Source organism: Psittacula echo, assembly GCF_963264785.1.
Source record: "Psittacula echo genome assembly, chromosome: 12".
Taxonomy (NCBI): Eukaryota; Metazoa; Chordata; class Aves; order Psittaciformes; family Psittacidae; genus Psittacula; species Psittacula echo.
In genome coordinates this window covers 1,467,804-1,489,137 of record NC_137747.1, presented here as the reverse complement: position 1 = coordinate 1,489,137, position 21,334 = coordinate 1,467,804, and the positions used below count along the sequence as shown (strand labels likewise).

The 21,334-nt window shown below is 42.1% G+C and overlaps 1 protein-coding gene across 1 annotated transcript; it reads left to right on the top strand.

Annotated features, from left to right (window-relative positions):
* Positions 1-20,086: 20,086 nt before the first annotated feature.
* On the top strand, positions 20,087-21,109 carry MC3R (melanocortin 3 receptor; the record flags this gene model as incomplete). The annotated part of the gene is made up of 1 exon (XM_080628024.1): positions 20,087-21,109. The coding sequence occupies exon 1, from the start codon at positions 20,132-20,134 to the stop codon at positions 21,107-21,109; it is 978 nt and encodes a 325-aa protein (XP_080484150.1). The 5' UTR covers positions 20,087-20,131.
* Positions 21,110-21,334: the final 225 nt, after the last annotated feature.

Below are 21,334 nucleotides of genomic sequence, written 5' to 3'. Positions count from 1 at the left end.
GCAACCTCCTTGGATCTTTCAATCTTGTGTTATACAAGAAACACAGTCCCAAGCTTTGAGGTGTTTTTAGATGGAACAAGGAAAGGTGAGCTCTGATTCCCACACAGAACTGTTTCCATACCGACGCTTTAGTCTGCCTACAAGTGATTCTGTAGTGTGGTACAGCATATCTCCTGCAGCAGTTCTGCAGAACCCACAATTACCCGCGTTCCAAACACCAGCAGGACCAAGGCAGTTGAACTGTCAAGTCCTCTGTGCTATTTGACATTTGATGTTAACTGCAAGGAGCTGATTGTTCTGAATCCACATCTGTGCTGAACTGACCACCCAAAATGTAAAGTCAACCCATTAGAAGCCCCAGAGACAGCAGCAGAACATCAGATTTCTGATTTATAGTCTAACAATAGCTTATTCCAGAGACTACAAGAGCTGCCTCTGAGGCTGGGCACAGGTTCATGAACATAGATAACAAAAGATATGGAATCATTTGGCCTTATTTAAATGGAATTGATCCCTTGGTAAATACACAGTGAAAAAGGTACCTTGGGAAAGACAGGAAAAAAAAGGGGGAGGGGATAAGGGGGAAATCAGTCATCTAAGAGAGGTGTTCTGTAACAGAAAGTCCAAAGAAAATTGTAGGGGAAAGCCATGCGGATAAAGGACTTTAAAGTCATTGATTAAAGCAAAGCAGGGTGGAAAAGCAAAAGGTCTGACAATCGTTGCCCCTTGCACCGTGATTTTATCGGCTCTCAGAAGACTTAGATTAAAGCCTCAGGAAGACAGAGTCAAGTTTCCAAAGGAGTTCACAGGAAGTCTAACGCACACGTTTTGCTCAGGTGCAGTTTTAGCTTTGCAAGTATTTTGGGGGTCATACAAGCTGAGCTTTGTGCATACGCTTTATTGCGGGCCTTGGGGAGTGAAAGTAAGGGAAAAGTGGCACCATCTGGTTGGTTTCCTGTTTTCTGATTCTCATTCATGTAAGCCCTTTCTGGTAGCAAACATTTGGTTATTTCCACATCTGTGCTGCCCTAACCTCCTCAGCAGTACCTGAAGTAAGAAATAAGAGCAATGATTCATAAGCTGCAGGCCTGTGCGTCATTGCCAAGCAATAAACACACAAGCTGCAGATAGCAGAGAAGGGAAAAATACTTCCAGACTGGATCTGTGCGTTTTCAACACCACTGTCATCAACAGCTTCTCCAAATAGACCCCAGAACCTCAGCATGTCGTTATACTGAATAGTGCCAGATGGGACCTGCAATTTTATTACACTTCAGGTTCTATTACTTCAGGTGAAGCAATTAATGTCTGCCAAGCTAAATGACTCACTCTTTGATCACTTGTTACACTGCCCTCCACAAAAGTCTTCAAAGGCCAAAGAGGTTGATGTTGTACGGAGGTAACCAAAGACAGCAATTTGCCCTGTGCCTTTTTTTCCTCTATGTCAAACCAAAGAGCAATGAAAAGGTTCTGCCCCGGTTTATGCAATTGCTCTGGGTTCATCTAGAGCCTTGCTTAGCAAATCCTTTCACTGAACGTATTGTACTTGGTGAAATAGGGGGATCATGAAAACAGGGCTGGATTATCCCCACGCTTTGCTAGCCAAGCCACTCTCAGTAGCTGCCCAGGACTAATTCAGACCACTCCATCAAAACTTTCCCAGCTTACACATAATACAACCATTCTTTCTCTTAATTGCTCTCTACTCCAGGTCACACACCAGGGCACCTTTTCCAACACATGCTATCAGCTGTGCTAGTTACAGGCAAGTTTTCCACTGCTTAATTCTCCAGATAACAGACTTCCAAACGCACAAGTATTGAAACAAGCAGAATGCTACAACAGCTATATATCTGGCAGGCACTCTCAGGCAAACTCCACAGTGCTGCAAGCTGATATATATTAATGTCTGGCATATCAATCACTTCAAATTCCAGTATGATTATCAAAAGACTATATTTGCCTATAATATAAACCACTTTTTTCCTCTCCAATTACTTTATGGAAATTTTTAACTCTGATAATATGTAGTATTAATAAATCCTCTCTAGCAATAGAAAGATGGATTTTCTCTCTTTGTCCATTTTTTTGCATCAGGAAAACCTCACACATTGCAACTTTCTCAAGAGTAAAGCACAAAAATACTGTTTCATGCATATCTGCAAATACTTTCTGATTTATTAGACCAGTCGGAGCTCATATCACATAATAATCAATTACATTAAACAATCTACTGCAAATTCCTTGCCAACAAAATACAAAGTCATTTTCAGTTTCTGATGTGCTTTTTAGTTACGCAAAAACAGGACTTCCACACAAGCAATAAGTTTCTGCCTTTACCTGTGAAAAAGCATCTTGTGTTCTCGAATTATCCATGTCTGTGAAAATTCTGTTTGTTTCATCAGTATCCCATAGGGTTCCAAACTCCAGTTAATTCATGAACCACACCTGCTTTTCCACAGCACGGTTCTCGTTCTTTCTCTCTGCTTCTCTCTCTCTTATGAAATCTTGCAGCCAATGGCTTTTATTAAATGTTACTTCCTTTTATGCTGAGAACCGAAAGAAACAATAATGATGCTTTGTTTCCTTATGGCAGCTCTGTGAAAAGATTTAAAGAAAGAAAAGTAGAAGTTGGTTGTTTGCTTTTCCAGAGCTGATATTTATGTTCTAGTGACCTCCCAAAACCACCGAGCCATGAATCTGAGATGATGGTTGATTACTGTACATTGGATCTATCCGAACACCCAACATGTCAGTTACCAAAACAAATTTCATACTAAATGTAACAACGTTTGCCTGAGGAATTACAAATACAATGCAAAATTTTCACAGCAATATTTTCATGCACAGCAGCAATCTTTAAGATAACGCCATCAACCTCCAGCAAGAATATGTGCATATTCGATGAAAGCACAAAAGCACCTGCATGTTCATACACAAGATTCCTGTAAAGATCAACAATAATCTCTGCTTTTGCTATCTGTATTGGAGGAGAGAGTCTAGTGATTAGAAGAAGGAATTAACAGCAAGGCATTCCCAAAATCTAACCCCGTTCAGAAGCTACAGAGAAAACATGCCCCAGTTTCCCCACCTGTACATGGGGGCTTCTATTATGACACAAAAACATATCAAAATTGATTTGGAGATTAAAAGTACTTAATAGACGTGGCTGGAAGATGGACTCTTCATAGCTTGACAATTCTTCTCTTCCAAATAGATGCAAAAGAGAAAAATCAAAAGCCACTATATAGCTCCTGCAAAGTAGATATTTTTAAACATGGCAGGAGTTAAAACATTTTGAAGGGTCTCCTTCCTTTGCTAGCCTTGCTTTTTAGCAATTTCTTACTATTGCTAAATAGAACATTAATAGAATAGAATATTAATTGAATAGAAATAGAACACACGGAGAGGAAGCTGGGAAGCTCAGCGAGAAAGTGGTGCCAATGGACCACTCTGGGAGCAAAGGCAGGGCTCCCTGGCTCAGCCCCATGTATCCACAGGTATAAATGCCACCTGCTCTTTCAGCTGACAGTTACAGACCTTTTGCTGAGGAGCTCAGCCAAAAGAGAGTGCTGCAAAAGCAAGAGGCAAAGGCAGGCAGCCCAAATTCAAGCTGGAAGTCAGAGACAAGCTACAGAGAGTGACACTGTGAGAGTTGGCCAACCCATTCTTTCACCTTGTAGGCTGGTCCTCCACAATGCCAGAAACAGATCTGAAACTTGTGCCCAAAAGCAGGCTCTGAGAGCCACACAGGATCCATCAGCCACATAGTCAAGAGCCTTTAAGCCCACACTTGCTAGATGCTTGGGTAGATGGACCCAAAAGAGCATATTTAACAAATGTGTGGGAGGGGAAGAATCAGGAATGAATTCTCCCATGGTTACTTAAGACAGCACAAATAGAAAGGAAGGTCAATATATGCTAATATAAATAGTTTTAAATCATTTGAACCGATTAAAAGTAAGTCTTACTCTTTGAAAGAATGTTAGCTTAACTAAGGCCGATAAATGTTACAGGGCCTAAGCCTAGATCTTCTAAAGAAATATTTAATAGAAGATTGTCCATCTTTCAGTGCTCTCAATTCTCAATTCTGACTATGTCCAGCATGACAGGATGGAACTTTTTCAACTGGAAAAAGAAATTATGAGAAACAGGTCTCTTTGACAGCTATGTTAAATGGTTTGGTTAATATAAAATAGCAACTAATTCATTCTGAGTCGAATTTCTAGTATTGCCCTATTCCCCCTATAAGTCCTCAGTCCTGAAGAAACTATGATTTTCTGTTTGAATTAAAGAATCCCAAGGAATTTCTTTTAATAATGTGATTATGCACCACAGAACATTTTATAATAGGAAAGTGACGGGTTTCTTTTATAAAGGTTCTGTAGAGATATTAGATGGTCTTTTCCCCTCCACTGCCTGCCTAACAGCATGTCCTGCAAGGTTACAAAGTCTGTTAGAAAGCAGTTAATCAGAGCAGAGCTCAATTGCTACTTTTAGAGCAAACATTTTCAATTAATCTGAAGTTGTTAATTACCCCTTCCCTTAATAAAGGCTCTGGTGTAATTTTCTTTGTTTTCTTCTCAGTTAATCGATTCAAACATGCGTCAGATTCGTGCGGCGTACAAACACATGGGAAATTCAGTGCTTAAATAAACTACTCTCCAATGAAAATGAAAAGAACGGGGAAGAGGGTTTTGAACCAAAATGGAAGAACAAGAACACTTTGTGCGTTGTCTGATGCATAAGGTAAATGTGTCATACTAGCAATGCATATTCTACTTCAGAACAACTCTGACAATAGGGAAACTGTTGCCCTGTCCCTGAAGTGTTCAAGGCCAGGCTGGATGGGGCCTGAAACAACCTGGTCTGGTGGAAGGTGACACTGCCTGCGTCAAGGGGTTGGAACTGGATGAGCTTTAAAGTCCCTTCAAACCCAAATCATTCTATGGTGAAAAAAGCCAGTGTCACAGATGACTTTGAAACCACTTTTCCCTCTTCTTTAGTACTTGCACTAGGTGTGTTTGCTGCCAAGCAGGGTGGACTTCTGCCTCGAGAAGCACATTGTTCTGCCTTGCCATGACCTCTACAAATGTCCTGCTGCCCATGATCCCCGAGGCTGGTCCCACTCCCACCAGTGCACATCTGCCATGCTTCCCTTATAGTTTTTAGGCTAAAGAGACAAGTGAGGTGTCTCAGATTTACTAACAGAGATTCTGCACAGCTTTTCCCAAAGTTCTTTCACTTCTATATGCAATCACAAGGTGCAAACCTCCTTCTCAGCCTTCTGATTGCATTATCTCATCCTCTTGTTCACCAGATCCCTCACAGCCTTGGGAAGACTTCACATGCCAGGAATCAGAGATTTCCCTACCTGCTTTCCAAAATGCTAAACCCCTGGGGTTTTCCAGTAGCATCTTGTGGGTAACCCCTCTGTGAACTGATTTTGTGCCTTTTCTGGAAGTTAAAACCAAACAAATCCTACGACAAGCGTGCTTTCAATCAACCTCAAATACTTTATTAGTAGCCAGAAGTCAAAAAATGTTTGTATCCTTTCTCATTTTATTAAAGAATATTCTTAGATATTTTCGTACCCAGGAAAATGACATCCTGAAATAAGTCATTTCAGGCTAAAAAATGGGAGTTTGACTGAAATTATTCTTTAAAGCAAACAAACAGAAGCATTAACTTCATGGAAACATTTTCTCTTCTCATTCAAGCACAAATGTTTAAACATTTCAGCAAGGCTGGAATGTTCTCTCCAAATATTTTAGAGGTGAAAACCAAAGAAACTTGTTTCACCTCAAAATTACAGCTTAAACCTGCTTTATAAATGGGCTTTTTCTTTTTTCTGTGCAACACTGCTGAAGAAAAGAGGAAACTAGAACTCCTAATGACTCCATCATGTAATGTGGGGTTTTGACCTAGTGCGATAGCGAGCGTGCCATGGGTGTTAATCAGCAGAGAGTGATGTGGGGAGACATGCTGAAGGTAAATCAAGAAAAAGGAATTGAGGGGAAAAAAGATGAGTAATTGAAGAGAGAGCAGTTCATTTTTCTAATGGAAACAGGAAGAAAAGGCTGAAAGGACCAGAAGGGGTAAAGTATCTACTCTAAAGGAAACACACTGCAATTGTAAGTGTCATGTCTTAGAATAGGTTAATAGGTACATCAAGGAACTAACTGAGATACAGGATGAAAGACACTCTGACATTAAGGGCTGGTATGATAAAAGGGCTTACACATCTTGCTCAGTGACCAAATGAGAGACTGTGTCTGGATCTGCAAAACTGAAAGAGAAAACAGATACCTTTTGCACAGCCCAAATGAAAAGAGACAGAAGGTTGAGAGGCAGCCCTGTGTACAGAGGAGACCAGCAGAAAAGTAACCAACCTGGAGGATGCTGGGCTTCTGCTTTCCATTAAATGGACATCCTTTGGAGTCAGCTGTGCCTGTAAGCAGAGCTGGGAATCACTGAGGGACCAGGGGACAAGGGAGAAGTGGTCAGCCTGGTCCTTCTCACCCCTGAAAGTGATAATTGTCTTACATGCATCTTTATTTTTAAAGAGACAGGGAATATTAGGGGCTCTATTGCAGGGATTGTTTAGATTTTGAGGATGAACAGAGCCCCTTCAGTGTGAATTCATTAAAGAAATTTGGCTCGATGGAGAAGCCAAGAAGTACCAAAATAGAAAACCTTAACAATTTAAAAGAGAACATTATTGAATCACATAAATCACCTAAATATCATCCCTGCTTTTTAACATACGCCAAAATCCAGTATTTTAAAGCAAAGCCAATCTCTGGGGCTTAAATGGACACCCTCCATTTCACATGATGGATTGTGTGACTGCGCCAGCAAGTTCTGACCGAAACTGGAAAACCAACCAAACATATTAGAAGGAAACCCTGTTTCAGGGGGTTCTGCCTTTTCTATTTCCCCAGTGAGTATCTAGCACAGAAATTGATGGTATTGCAAATTTTGGCTATTTTTATTTGACCTAATTTTGATCCTGGTTTTAAGCAAGAAAAACATTGATGTACAGCAGATTATGCTACACTGAACTGGAACATCACCTATGCGTTAAATGCAAGGGAAAAAAATAAAAGGATAGGAAGGTGTGACTAAAAGATGAATAATTTAAAATTAAAACTTAGGACAACCGATTGAGCCAGTGAAACTGAATTCAGGTCGAGAGTGACATCTAGTGATCCGCAGTACACGGCCCTCGCACAAATACCACCAGGTTTTGCTGTATTCTTACACGTAAGTCCTTCCCACAGTACACAGCTTCATATATCTTAGGTTACACCTCTGTAAATTAATTCTTAAGCCTGTAAGCAGAAATAAGAAGTTCCTACATGAAAAATTTACCTCCAACTATTCCTGTTAAACTGAGACTCTTGTATCCAAAACCTGGTCCAGCCTGTCCTGGCAGCATCGAGGGAGAGCGCGCTCCAGATCTGAGACAGCAGGAATTTCATCTTGGTTTTGTTATTCACTTTAGAGCTGAGATTCTGCAATAAAGCCCAAGGGAGGGAGGAGGAAAGGAGAGCTGAAAGGGATGAGATGGCTTGGACAGGACTGTCGTCATGGCAGTATGTCCAACCAAGAGGGACTCTTGGATTTCCCAGGACCATAATGTGTGAGGAGGCATCAGTTGGACACTGGAAGCCCATGTCAGCCACTCTGGCTGGACACATGGCAAATTTAAACATTTGCCATCTGGTTCACCAGAAATACCCTAAAAGAAATGTTTTCCTGTGAAGTGGGGGCTTAATTATTTTTTCAGGTAATTTGAGTTAATTTTGTCATTAATTCAATGTGCACAGTTTGAATGAATGGTGGGAGAATTGAGAAAAGAGAAAAAACCTCAGTGAGAACTAGAAGATTGGATATAAGGAGGAAGTTCTTTACTGTGAGGGTGGTGAGGCACTGGAATGGGTTGCCCAGGGAAGCTGTGAATGCTCCATCCTTGGCGGTGTTCAAGGCCAGGCTGGACAGAGCCTTGGGTGCCATGGTTTAGTGTGAGGTGTCCCTGCCCATGGCAGGGGGATTGGAACTGGATGATCTTAAGGTCCTTTCCAACCCTAACTATTCTATGATTCTATAATACATCTATCCATTAAAATGAAGTAGATGCACGGTGCCCAACTGATGAAGAGGTCAGGGTTTGGCTTCTTTCATAAAAGCAAATATCCATTTTCATTGTTCACTTCTTTCTACAATACATTCTACAAAGCCTAGTGGCAATTTGATACATAAATAAAGCAAATCGGTAATTATCCACAGAACTATTAGCTCTTCCTTTGTGAATTGGTAATGCACAAACTACTTAGTTTTTGAATTTTGAATAGCAAAATGTTTCCAGCAGTTCTCTGCCTTTGATAGTGGTTCATTGCCACCATCAAGGAAGGAAAAGAAGCAACCCACAGGTCTCTAAAAGTAACAGTTCTTCATCTACTTGAGCAATTTCCTTTGATCTTCCCACTGTGTACAACAAACACTAACAGTGGAAATGTCAGAGCAGTGCTCCCGGAGCATCCCAGCAGAGCCCTGGATCTTCTGGAGGCTCTGATCAGTGGGGAGGAGGGAGTCTGACATCCCAGCCAGATGCTCAGCTCCATGGGACCATGACACCAATCCTAAACCCTGCAAGAGAGGAGAGGAAAAGGGAGAAGGGAACTGCCCCTGTCCCAGCAGCAGCCACTGCGTCCATCCCTTTTGCCTCCCGCAGCCTATGGCAGGGACAGAGGCAAAGTGACTTGCCTGATTTTGCCAGCTGAGCTAACACTGGCAAGGACATCTTTATAAAACCATGAAGTAACATAAAACCAAGCAGCACTTGTGCGAACAGTTCCTCTAATGTTTAGTTGAAGCTCAGTGGCCTCTAACCAGGAGTGCTCACACTTGCTTGCCCCACAGCCTCTGTTTTAGAGTCAAGAAAGCTTTGCTGGTGCTGGTGACACTACACCCATTCATTTTTCAGCTGCTTACAACATATTTAATGCAGAATTCTAGTCCTCTGTCACTGGTAATCTCACCTTGTTATTACTGATTCTGCATCCTGTGACGCACCCTAAAACTAAACAAGTTAAAAGCCCACATTACTCAAAAAATGACAGCTTTATCTATTTACTCTTCTGTGACACAAGATGGCACCAGACACTTCCTTAATTTCAGGCTATCAAAAAAGTGATATCAAAGCAGTTTAAAATTGAAGAGCCATAGATGCAGGTTTAAATGAGAAGTCAGAATATGATGGGCTCTGTAGGGACTGTGTCCAGGGTGTGCACCAGCTCATGGGAACGGCTGGGGCTCAGCAGGGCCAAGCAGTAAATACTGAAGGGTTTGAAATAGCAAGAAATTGGCTGTGGAATCAAAGGGAGAGCTAAAGCAAATCTGGCTCTTGAAAGCCTCTGAGGGCAACAGTCAGATCACACTTGTGAAAGCTGTGGAACACGGCTGCACCACCCCTGTAATGAGGTGTAAGGGGGTAGGAAAGTTGGGGTCCTCTGTACTCCAGGATAACCTTTTCATCCTATGAAGAGCTCTATGACAAAAGGATGCCTCTTCTCCTGCAGCCTCCCTTTGGAACTTCCATCTTTGTATCAATCAGAACCGGTATTCTGGTTTTGGCAAAAGCCAATATTAAAAAAAAGAAAGATATCAGGAGCCTGCAGCTGCCTCCTCACTGTCCCCCATTTCATTCTGGCCACTCCGCCATGCACAGGGACAGCTCCAATACGGTGACCTCCTCATGTTCATTGTTGGTCAGCAAATGACAGGGAAAGAATAAAGCAAGAGGCTTCCACAGACAACCCCTATGTCTCTGGTAAGTGATTGCTGTTGGCTGAGGCCATGCAGGCAGCTGTCCATCTGTGTTGCACATGCAGTTAATGCCACTGTGGGCTTCAACATAACCACCAAGTGTTCGCTAAAATCCTACACCTTACACATGCAGCGGTGTAATGTCAAGCTCAAGCAAGGCAGCTAATCACCCAAACTTCAGCAAGCACGTTTACAAGCCCAGCTTTTCTGGAGAGGGGGCTATTACCAGTCACTAAAATCAGCAAGCACAAGCCAGATTCCTAGATGCTGGCTTTAAAAATGACCAATAAATCTGGTGCTCAGATGTGGAATTTCATTGTCATAAATCTTGCCTTTGGGCAGTCTCTTTTGGCACAGTCTCTGAAAGATCATCCCCAAGAAAACAGGCCTGCAGGCAGAGTCCTGGGCAGCAGCAGCAACCGAGAACTGAAATGGGCTGGATCAAGCCCCTGTCCTGCCAATTTTCCCTCCAGGAAGTATTCATCATTATCCTCCATTTTACAACGTAGGGAGCACTCAGCTGCACTCTTTTCTGTAATTTTAGCCATAGCTGTTATTTAGAAACCTTCACCACCAATGTTTGCCAGTGGCAGGTTATTACTAAAAGCCTTTTGAAATTCCAACCTTGGTGTCACCGAGTTATTCATCATCAGCCCATTTGCTGGGCAATGGAAAGAGCAAGGGGGAGTCTGCAGAGCTTGGCCTTATTCAGTCACTGCTGCCCACTTAATACAGAAAATGAAGGAAGAGATTTCAAGAAAAATAGCTGCTCAGCTATAGAGCAGAAAACACAAAGCTCAGACCCAGACTGAATTAGCTTCCTTCTCTGCTTTGCACAGAGTGAGAAGGAATAGAGAACTACCTCTGGAAAGAAAAGTGTCTTGTGGCTAAGATACAGGAATGAGGTACCTATGGTACTGAATCTCATATCTCCACTGCAAAGTGGCAAAAGCAGCATTTTATTCCCATTCCTGCTCTGACGTTTAATTAGCCAGTGAAAGGACAATAATCCACTGGGCAGGGATGTGTATTTCTCACAGTGATTTAGATCTCTGTGCACCCTGTTAGCACATAGTGTCTCCAGATGATCCACACAAGCATTTCAAGTTGGCATTGCTGGGAAGAGAAAAGGCAGCATTGGCTCACATAAAGAAAACCCTTAGAAATATTATCCCTATATATTGTTAATGTATGTAGACATATTATGTATATATATATATAAATGAATTAATAACAACCAGTCCAGAAGACGAAGGGAATAATAGGACAGAGATTAAAAGTGAGTGGAAGCACTGGAAGAAGGAAGGGTTTAAGGTTCCCCCTGCCCCTCCGCAAAAGCTTGTTGGGCAGCAATTCTTTGTATGTCCATTGAAGAGGGAGGTTCATTGGTTTAGGGTTCCAGCGACTGCATCCTCTGAGGCACTGGCCTAGAAGAGCAAGGTTACAAAACGTTTTGAGAAGCTTCTAAGCAGTCAACAAAAGTGCTTTTGGTGAATTCAGCTGAAATCCCATCATTTCTGCCGACAGAAGTCGTTCAAGATGAGCGGAAGGTGCAACCTTTTCGTAACAACACCTTTCCTTGTCAAGACAATATTCAGTACAAACAAAAACTTAAGCCTCAGCTTGCTTTGTTATGTCAGATGGGAAAACGTGCTATTCAGAAACGCCTCACCATATGTTATTAAATACAAAGAAAGAAGTGTAAATAACCTGGTAAACTTGAACTGAAGAAGAAAAAAAGGAACAATAAATGCTATGAGACTAACTAGCTGTCACTTCTGTTTTCTGTAACACACAGAAAATTTCATGAACCATATTTGCTCTCCAAATATATTTTGCTTTAAAAAAAATCCAGGTGATTCTGTTTCTAACAGAAAATATTCCATATTCATGCTGTAGTTAAACATTACGTGAAAAAAAACTGGCTCATATGGCAAATTCCAGAATCTAGAAATGGAATCTCTCTAACCCTGATAAGCATTCAAGTCCCATTTTACTATTGAAGGGCAACATCTCCAAAGGCAGCAACATGCAGCTGATTGACAAGCACCTTTCCTGTTGTTTCTAGCTCTCTCTAAACTATAAGACGTGTTTGCCTCACTTTGCTCTAGAAATTATTTGCAAAAGCAATGGAGATAAAGCACTACAGCTGATTTATCTTTTTTTTTTTTCCCAACCATAGGACAGTACCTTTCAAACCCAAAAGGAGTACAACAGAAAATCTTTGGATCAAATTAACAAGGCAAAACTTAGACCTAACTCGTAATTAACATTAAAGTATAGGTTCTGACGTTCTTATCACTGGCTTTGAGAGAGAAGCAATCTTACTGGAATGCTCTTCCATGGCTAGAAAGAGGAAACCACCGATCCGATGGACTTTCCCACTGATTTCAGGAAAAACCCATGTGTTGAAGTGGGAACTAACAACCAAGTATCCACTTGTGGCACTTTTTCCCCCCACTTTGTTTTTCCCTTGGCTTAGCCAGCCAAGAATGTTTCTTTTGCAGTCTTCAAAGGGAACCACACACAGATGGGCAGACACACAAGTAGACATCATTTTAAACAGCCTGAAAATGGTACTGCTTCACGTGAAGGAGTGGCTGGTGACAGGCACAGCATACAGTCCATCTCTAGCATGTGAGGAGTGGCAGCATCAAGGGGAAAAAGCTTCAATTTTCTGGTTTTGGGGTATTTTTCCTGTCCATCTTGCATGAGTGTTTTGCCTGCAAGGAAGCAGCACCAGATTCCAAGTGCAGCAACAAGCTAAGGTGCTCTGAGCATTAGCAGAACAATCTGTGCCAATATGCATTCACCCACAGCACCTAACACTCAGTAAAATCATCTTTAAAGCTTGCTGGTCTCCAAAGTCTTGCAGTTATCTACAGTGCCAGGAATGAGGTCAGGCAGCAGCATTAGGTTATTAGGCTTTAAAAGGCCAAATGCACCCACTGCTCTGCCCTGGTACTGCAGGGCAGCAGGGTTTATGAAGACAAGAGCTTCCAGGGAGATAAGGAAGATATTCCAGGGATTCTTGGCACTGATGAAGCTGAATAGCAGAATGCAGCTGGCTTAATCACGTCTGCTTGTCTTTTCACTCTGTAAATGAGAGGACAAAACTGATACTGTGCATTATTATTCTAAAGCCCTTAAAATCCTCTGAATATGACAAAGCACCTGCAGGTGCTGGTAAGTGGTTTGCAATCAGGTCTGCTTTGTCTCCTTTTACCATTGGATGAGAAGAAAAACTGTATATAATGTCTAAAAGTTAGGTCTGTTCAAATTAACCTGTTAACTGGCTGAAATTATAGAAACACTCATCTGAAAGCCACCTCATCACAGTTACTATTGAATGTTCCTTTTCCTCACTAATCACAAAGGTTGGCAGGCTGTCTCTTCATTTGCTGTCCTGGGGCTTTTTGCTCCAGCCAGGGTTGAAAGAATATTCATCAGGTCACATCGTAAATGGTACAAACTGCTCATGCCCTTGCCTTCAGCAGGGTTTCAGATGGTTGTGTCAGGTGAATACGTACTCTTCCTTTTGAAGAATCTTTTCCAGTAATATGGAACAGACATATGCACGTTCCACTGACCTCAGCTGATGTCAAATTAGCTATAGACACAATAGTGAAGTGTATGAAGTACAGCTTCTTAGAAGAACACTGTTCTGTCCAATATTGCGGCTGATCTCAAGTGATTCCGCAGTCTGTGAATTGGACAGTGCTAAAAGTGCTCTCAGAAAGACTTTCAAGAAAAACACAGCATTTTAGTAGACAGCGCTTAATCATCTGAATCAATCAACTGTGGTGAAGTGCCCAGATGATGAATTCAAGGGCATGTTTGCAGGTATTTCCAAATCAAAGCCTGTAAAGTAATGGGCACCCCAGAAATGTGCACAAAATTCAAACCCAGTGTATTGTGCATTGTTAAGTATTTTATCTGCTCAAAAACTGAGGAGAGGTCTCCAAGAGCATTTCACTCACCGTTTCAGCTATTTGGAACCGCAGGACAGTCGTAATTACCTGCTGCATAGGCACAACCAGCTGTTTATTATTCTCTAACTTCCTCTAAGATTTTCAGTTTCGTCTGGCACAAACTATTGTTGAAAAAGGCTGAAAATAAAGCAAACTCATAGGCATTTATCAGCCATTATCATGGCATGTGTTAAACAGGGTTTTTCATTCAACAGTACCACAAGGGAATTCTCCCTAGAAAACTCTATTATCTACATTTACTGGTAGATGTTACTCTCTTTTTACCTTTCCCTGAAGATTAAATAGTTCAAGTAATAAAGAAACAACTGAGTAATAATATTAAAAACAAAAAATATTCTTACAATAGTAACTGCTTTGTAAAACATGACTGAAGATTTTACCAGTGAAAACGGTTCATTTCTGCTGGTAGTTAAATTGACTTCATCACAGCCAATGTTTGTTAATTGTGCTTTTGTGTTTGTTCTTTTTTTCTTAGAAAGGGAGTTATTTTAGGGTAAAATGACGAGAAAAAGAACATGACTGAAAGCCTCCTTGGTAAGAGACATCTAGATGTACTTAATATTCCCTCCTTTTATCCATTTCATCTTTGTGTTTGGGGTGGGTTGCCCGATATTTTAGAAAGAGATACTTATGATACTTCTAAGGACACGTCTGTTTGAAGTGAAATATATGTAACACTCATGAGCAATATAGCAACTTCATGGATTAAATAACAATTTAAGTTTGCAAGCCTCCAATAAGGAAGGGCAGCCACTGATAGAAAAGTAAAACTGATGGCAAGTGTGTACTAGAGAATACTGTTAAAGAAATGGCCTGCTAGTTCAGAAAGCTTTACGCTGCCCTGAATTTGAATGCAAATCTCTGACAAATCAAGGTTTAAACTGGTGATACGTGAAAACATGAATCTGAAGATAAACTGTCTCATCTTTTCAGGCAAAGAAAAGAATGGAAAATAGGTCTTGCACATGCTGAGCCAGAGCTCCAATCTGTAGAATACAATCAGCAAAGGTGCATTTTCCTCTGAACCCCTTCCAAAAGGAGGTGGCCACTGCTAAATATTGTCAAATCTGGTCACAGGTATAGAGTGTAGTGAGGAGAGAGTACCTGTAGTACCAGCTGGTCAGGTAGGCACAAAGAGCTCTATCAGCCAAACCTGAGACGTGCAGGCTCCGATGCAGAAATCTTCAGGGTGGAAACACTGGTGTTGATTCAGTTCAAACCCCTCCACGGTCAGGTAGATAAATTTCATAGTGAAATTCAATGTTAATTTTTGCAATCTGGCCTTCATGCTGCTAAAACTTTTCATTCTTATGGGGGTTTAAATTCTTGTTTACAGAAGCACGGAAGGAAGCTTCCCTCAGTAAAAACTGTCTTAGGCCACACTTGTTTAAATAATTGGGTTTAGCTGAAGCAGCCTGCCCAAGTGCTGGTGTTTGTATACAGAACCCATACAAGATTTGGACTCTATGTGCATTCAAAAGACTTCTATTGCTCAGGTAAGCCAGACCCTGAAGACTACCTCCACGATCCACCTCCAGTAAATCACTGGAGGTTGAAGAGTACAACTGTGCTCAGAATCAGAGCATAGGAGCTTAAGTTCTCATAGTAAAACACAAGGTAAATCAAGCATAAAATCACCCCTTGCCTTTATAAACTTTTGGGGGTGCAAGGATTCATCATAAGAAAATATATTAACAAAAAAAAAAAAAACCCACAAAAAAATAGAAGGATAATTCTGGAAGCCAAAACCATAACTATTTCTTACCACCTATCTGATCATTACAAAATATAATAGCCTAACTGAACCAGCGTCACATCAAATTGGTGAAACACAGATTCCTCCCCATCTATGAGGAGCAATACAGTTCAGGGATTTGGGGCTGGAAGCTGAAGAATAAAATATGAGAAGGAGGTAATATAGTTATCAATGACAGCTGATACAGCAAGGGATTGAACTCAAAGCTGCAAGAGATGTTTTCCCTTCCCATGTACTTATTCTCCCCTGACCTGTGGCCCCAGCTGCTGTCTGACATGAACATGGCATCAGAAACGGAGAGTAGGTGAGAGTTGCATAGCAACTACAAGCACAGAAACCATTCCGCACACCTCAAGATTAAAAAACAATGTCAATAATTTCAGCAGTGAGTTTCTTTTTTAGGTCCTGGGAATAAACAAGAACAGAGCAGAAAGATGACACTGCTCCCTGGGTGTCAAATAAACATACTCTCACAACACTTGCAGAGAAGGCTATAAAATGTAACATTAATCATGGACTGCAAAGCCCAAAACAAGAGGTGAGAAGGGTACTTAACTCACCAACTTAAGAAAGATGACAACACTTTCTGAACATCCATGGAGTGGCAATGAAGCATTCAGATGTGCCATGTGCTTGCTGGCTCACCAGCAAAGCCCAAAGATCCAGAACCTTGACCAGTCCCACTCAACCCGCATGACTTCCATCATGGACCTCCTCTGAATAACAGTCCTGAGCACAGCCCAGGCAGCAGTTTGTTTTCCCCTTAAGGACTTGGGTATAAGAGATGGGAACAGCTATGCACAAGGCAAAATTTGGGATGTACACACAGTCACCTCATACCTCTAACTTCCAACTTTCTCTTCACCTGGTTTTGGTGGAGGGAGGACCTAAACCAAGTGTTATTTCATTTTATATGCCTTGGGTTGCAACAATTGCCATGGTTCTGCCCCCTATCCAAAAGAAGTGGACTTCACTCTCCAGGAGACTGAGGATATGAATGTCTATCATCATTTAATAAGTTGCCACTCCTCAGATGTAACAGCAATTGCCAGGATGCAAATCCACTGCATCACTGCTGTGGACATTAGAGCAATCTGTCTAGTTTGCACTGCAACAGGGATGAGCAGTAACCGTACCTGAAAATGAAGCAGGAACTTGCTGCTGAGGGGCAGCAACTTATTCTACACTGCTGCAGAAGTTCAGATCACATAGGTTTTCCAGTGCTGAGCAGAGAAATCCTTTCATACCTTTTGAAAATAACACCTAACATGTTGCTGTCTTTTGTGTGAACACAGCTTCTTCCCATTTTTGCAAAGACCTTAGAGTCAGTTTGAGGTTGCAATCAGATATATGAGGGTTTAGTCCACTATTTTTAGCACTTAATGGCAAAGCTAATAGTGCCATTAATCCACTTTGGGATATAATGTTCAATTTCCACTTCAAATTGCATCTCAGAGCAAATGGTGGCTCGATTCCTGCTGCCAGATACATTCAAAAATTCATGATGCAACATATTTAATGCTTCTTATTCTCAGATTCAGCTGAAAGGCAGGGAGATCTGTAGCAGTCTTTTGAAACTGTGTGGCAACAAAGGATGGAGCATTCTGAAGTACATATTTAGGAGATTAATGCAGTATATGGCTGAGACTAGTCAGATGGGAAGACAGGACTGAAATGTGAATGGCAAAGCACTCCTATGAGCTGGTAAACATGTGGGTGCCTAAAACACAGCGCCCCTCCACCAGAAGGTAACGCAGAGCCAAGCCCAGAGGATGCTATTCCTCCAGAGTGAGCTCTCCTTCATGAATGGGACGTGAATGGGAGCTCTGCCTTTGGTCCTGTCCTCATTCTGGGAGGATACAGCCTCCACCTACCACTTCAAAGGACAGAGCTGGCAGGGAGGGACATGTGCCCAGCCCTTTGCAATCACGGGCTCCTACTCAGCTGGAAAGACAGCATTTACAAGGCAGTGATAGTCATTATGTCTTGAAATCACTCTCTGGAGTGCACTTCGTCAGCTCAAGAAAGCTGGCATGAGGCAGCTCACTGCATGGGAGAGACACAGATTGTTGTTTTAAGCTGTCTGCTTTAAAGTACATCACTGTGAATTGAGGGAGAGACTGAGAGACAAATTAAGATCTTTAGAACATTAAATGGACAACTTGATGGGCAAGCCCCAGTAATTTTTTCCTCATTAAAATTACAGCACTGGATGTTGCAAAGCTTGCAAAGCTATCATCTGGAGTTTGAATTTGAGTTTTGTTGCCTCTTGATATTGACTTGTGGGTCAATAATTTGTGATAAGAATTTGTGCTCAAAATAAATCTGGAAAATATTTGTGACTTTTTGAGCTAAGAAACCTGTTATAGAAACGCCACACATTAGTACACATTGATTGTATGGCTTTGATTCTCAAGTAGTTCTGCAAAAACATGAGTCATGAAGTATACAGACAGGAGCAAGCACTTTCAAAACTAAAAATCAAAGAAAATCCGCTAGAGATACATAGTCTGAGTGAATAATGTGCAAGAAAAATCTGCCTCATGCTTGCCTGTTGATACATGATAACTGAAAACATCCCTGGCCCTGCACAGGCTTCATACCAGTGCAATTCCAGCAAAGATCAGTTGTGGAAGGCTCCTGTGAGAAAGAGCAGCTGCTAGGGAGAAGGATTACCTTCAAAAGAGTAAATAAAGGAACAGGCACATGGAAATTTGTTTCATTTCTCCAGCAGAGATTTCCAGCCAGGCAGCAATTCTAGTCCAGGTGCTCAAAGTTACATTGACCCGCTGAAACACTGGAGACAGACCCAGCAACCCAGCAACGTGCTGGGTCAGCCCAACCCATCCCACAGCTCTGTGCCCACATGAACTGCCCAGGAAGGTTACTAGAAGAACCTTTGTTAAAATAAGCCTGATATTGGAGCAGTCCCACAAACTCATCGCTTACTCTTAGGAATAAAGGACTTTTCAGAGATATAAGAGATAATGTCAAAGTTCAAGAGCAGTTAGTTCGGAAGGCTTCAGGCTGTTGCAGGTGCTACCAAGGAAACCAGACCAACATTAAGAGCCCATTCTCATGAGCTGGGTGACAGGATTTAAAACAATAATAAAATTAGAAAAGAAGTTTAACCCTGGCAGTTGAAGAACTCTGCCCCTGAGGCCAGTGCTGCCAGAGACAGTTTGGAAGTTGAATTCAACTACAAATTAACTTCCATGTAACTGGTTTAATAACCAGCTGAGGCTCTGGCTCTCCTGGGATGACCCTTCCCTGCCAGTACATCTCACACCTGTGCAGACAGGGAGAATGGGAGGCAGAGGGGGATCAACTTGCCAGAGCTGGTTAAGGCTTTAGGCTGGCTGACGTCCTTCGGCAGAGCTGGAGACTCACGGCACAGGATGTGGAGATACACCTGCACTTTGTTTCACTTGTGAGCAAGGAATTTAGGAACCAAACTAAACAAACAAAACCCAAAGCATTTGTGGGTAAGAAATGAAATCCCTGGGAGCTCATCTCTGATAAAACCAGTATTACCTAGCTAATGACAGCCTTCAGAGCATCACAGCAACTGGGCGCATTATTGCACCGGCACCCAATCTGCTACAGCTTGCCTTCAGGTTGTCTTTAGTCACAGGGTCAAAGCCTGAGTGAGCTCAGGACAGCCTCAAGGGAGGACTTCTCTGGGCTCAGCTCAGGGCTCGGCCAGCTCATTCAAACCAGGCAAAGAGGAGCTCTGGCTCCAGGCAGGAGAGAAGCCGTGGGATAGAGGCCAGGACAGTGTGCGGGCACCCCGGACACACAGCACCCTCAGCAGCCTGCCCCCCTAGGCAGGACCCAGCTGTCCACAACAGCCATAAAGTTCTGCATGAAAATTTCATTCTTCTGGCGAATTTTAAGGCAAACCCCATCCTATTCGGTATCTGCAGAGGGCGCCAGACAGTTTCGGATCCGCTGGTGGAGCCAGCGGTGGGGATGCTGTACCTGGTGCTCACAGCTGTCAGTCAGAAAGGTGCTTGCTCTCTAATGGCCAATGCTGTGCACGGAGGCTTAAGTAGGAGTTGTTTTTTTCTTTCATGCACGTATAAATCCCTTAGTTCTCTTTCCCTTTCTTGCCACTGAAATAGCAAGAGATACTTCACTGAGCTGCAATACACTGACAGCAAACCTGCACTGGCCTCAGCAGACGATACCAGATGAGAAAACTCCCCTGCTTTTAATCCTCGGAAGAGCTAGAACCAGCAATGTGCTGCTGATGCTTTTTCCCTTCCGAGAAAACTCTTTGATGCCTGCAAGATTTGAAGCTTACTTTCTTATGAATGAGAAGAGCAGCCTCTGACTGACACAAAACTCACTCTGAATGCAGACTCTTGTGTTTCTACCTGTAGAAGTGACTAAGGACAAGTCCTGCGTGACTCCATCCCACGTGCACAGCAACAACTTGGAAGGATTGCTTTTCCTTTTTCTGCTTCCCCACCCCTCTTTTTTCTTCTATTTTCCCACCTGTGCTCTGTCAGGTCCACAATCACCTGTGAATTCCACTCCTTTGCTGATAATGAATGCCACACACTTTGCATTTTCATTTCAGCCTGTGCTGCTTAATGCCACTGAAGACTTCAATGACTCAATTCTGAACAACAGAAGCAGTGATGGATTTTGTGAGCAGGTCTTCATAAAAGCCGAGGTCTTCTTGACTTTAGGGATCATCAGCCTCCTGGAAAACATCCTTGTAATTCTCGCAGTGCTGAAGAATGGAAACCTACATTCTCCCATGTATTTCTTCCTTTGTAGCTTGGCTGTTGCAGATATGTTAGTGAGCATGTCAAACGCCTTGGAGACTATCATGATCGCAATCCTGAGCAATGGCTATTTGATCATTGATGACCACTTTATTCAGCATATGGACAATGTTTTTGACTCAATGATTTGTATTTCTTTGGTAGCCTCAATTTGCAACCTCTTGGTTATAGCAATTGACAGGTACATAACTATTTTCTATGCTCTCCGTTACCACAGCATCATGACTGTGAAGAAAGCTTTAACCCTGATTGTGGTCATTTGGATTGCTTGTATCATCTGTGGCATCATTTTCATTGCCTATTCAGAAAGCAAAACTGTCATTGTCTGTCTCATCACCATGTTCTTTACCATGCTCTTTCTCATGGCCTCCCTTTATGTCCACATGTTCTTGTTTGCACGCCTGCATGTTAAGCGGATCGCAGCCCTCCCTGTGGATGGAGTGCCCTACCAGCGTACCTGCATGAAGGGAGCCATCACCATCACTATATTACTTGGTGTCTTCATTGTTTGCTGGGCACCTTTCTTCCTTCACCTCATTCTCATAATTTCTTGCCCAATGAATCCATACTGTGTCTGCTACACTTCACATTTCAATACCTATCTTGTCTTGATAATGTGTAACTCAGTAATTGATCCACTCATTTATGCTTTCCGGAGCCTGGAGATGAGAAAGACTTTCAAAGAAATAGTGTGTTGCTGTTATGGCATGAATGTGGGACAGTGCATGCTGTAAATACCCAGCTCTGTGTTGAGAATAGAGAGAGGAGACACACAATAAGGGTATGAATATACATATGTATCTAGATATGTATCTAGATACATAAATAGCTCCAGATTAAAAGCAGTGCTTGAAGGAAAAGCATAGGAAAAAAACAAACAACTAAATAAATTGATTCATACTTTTCAAAATGAAAGCCAGATTCAACTGAAGCATTTGAAACTATTTAAATAGTTCTAC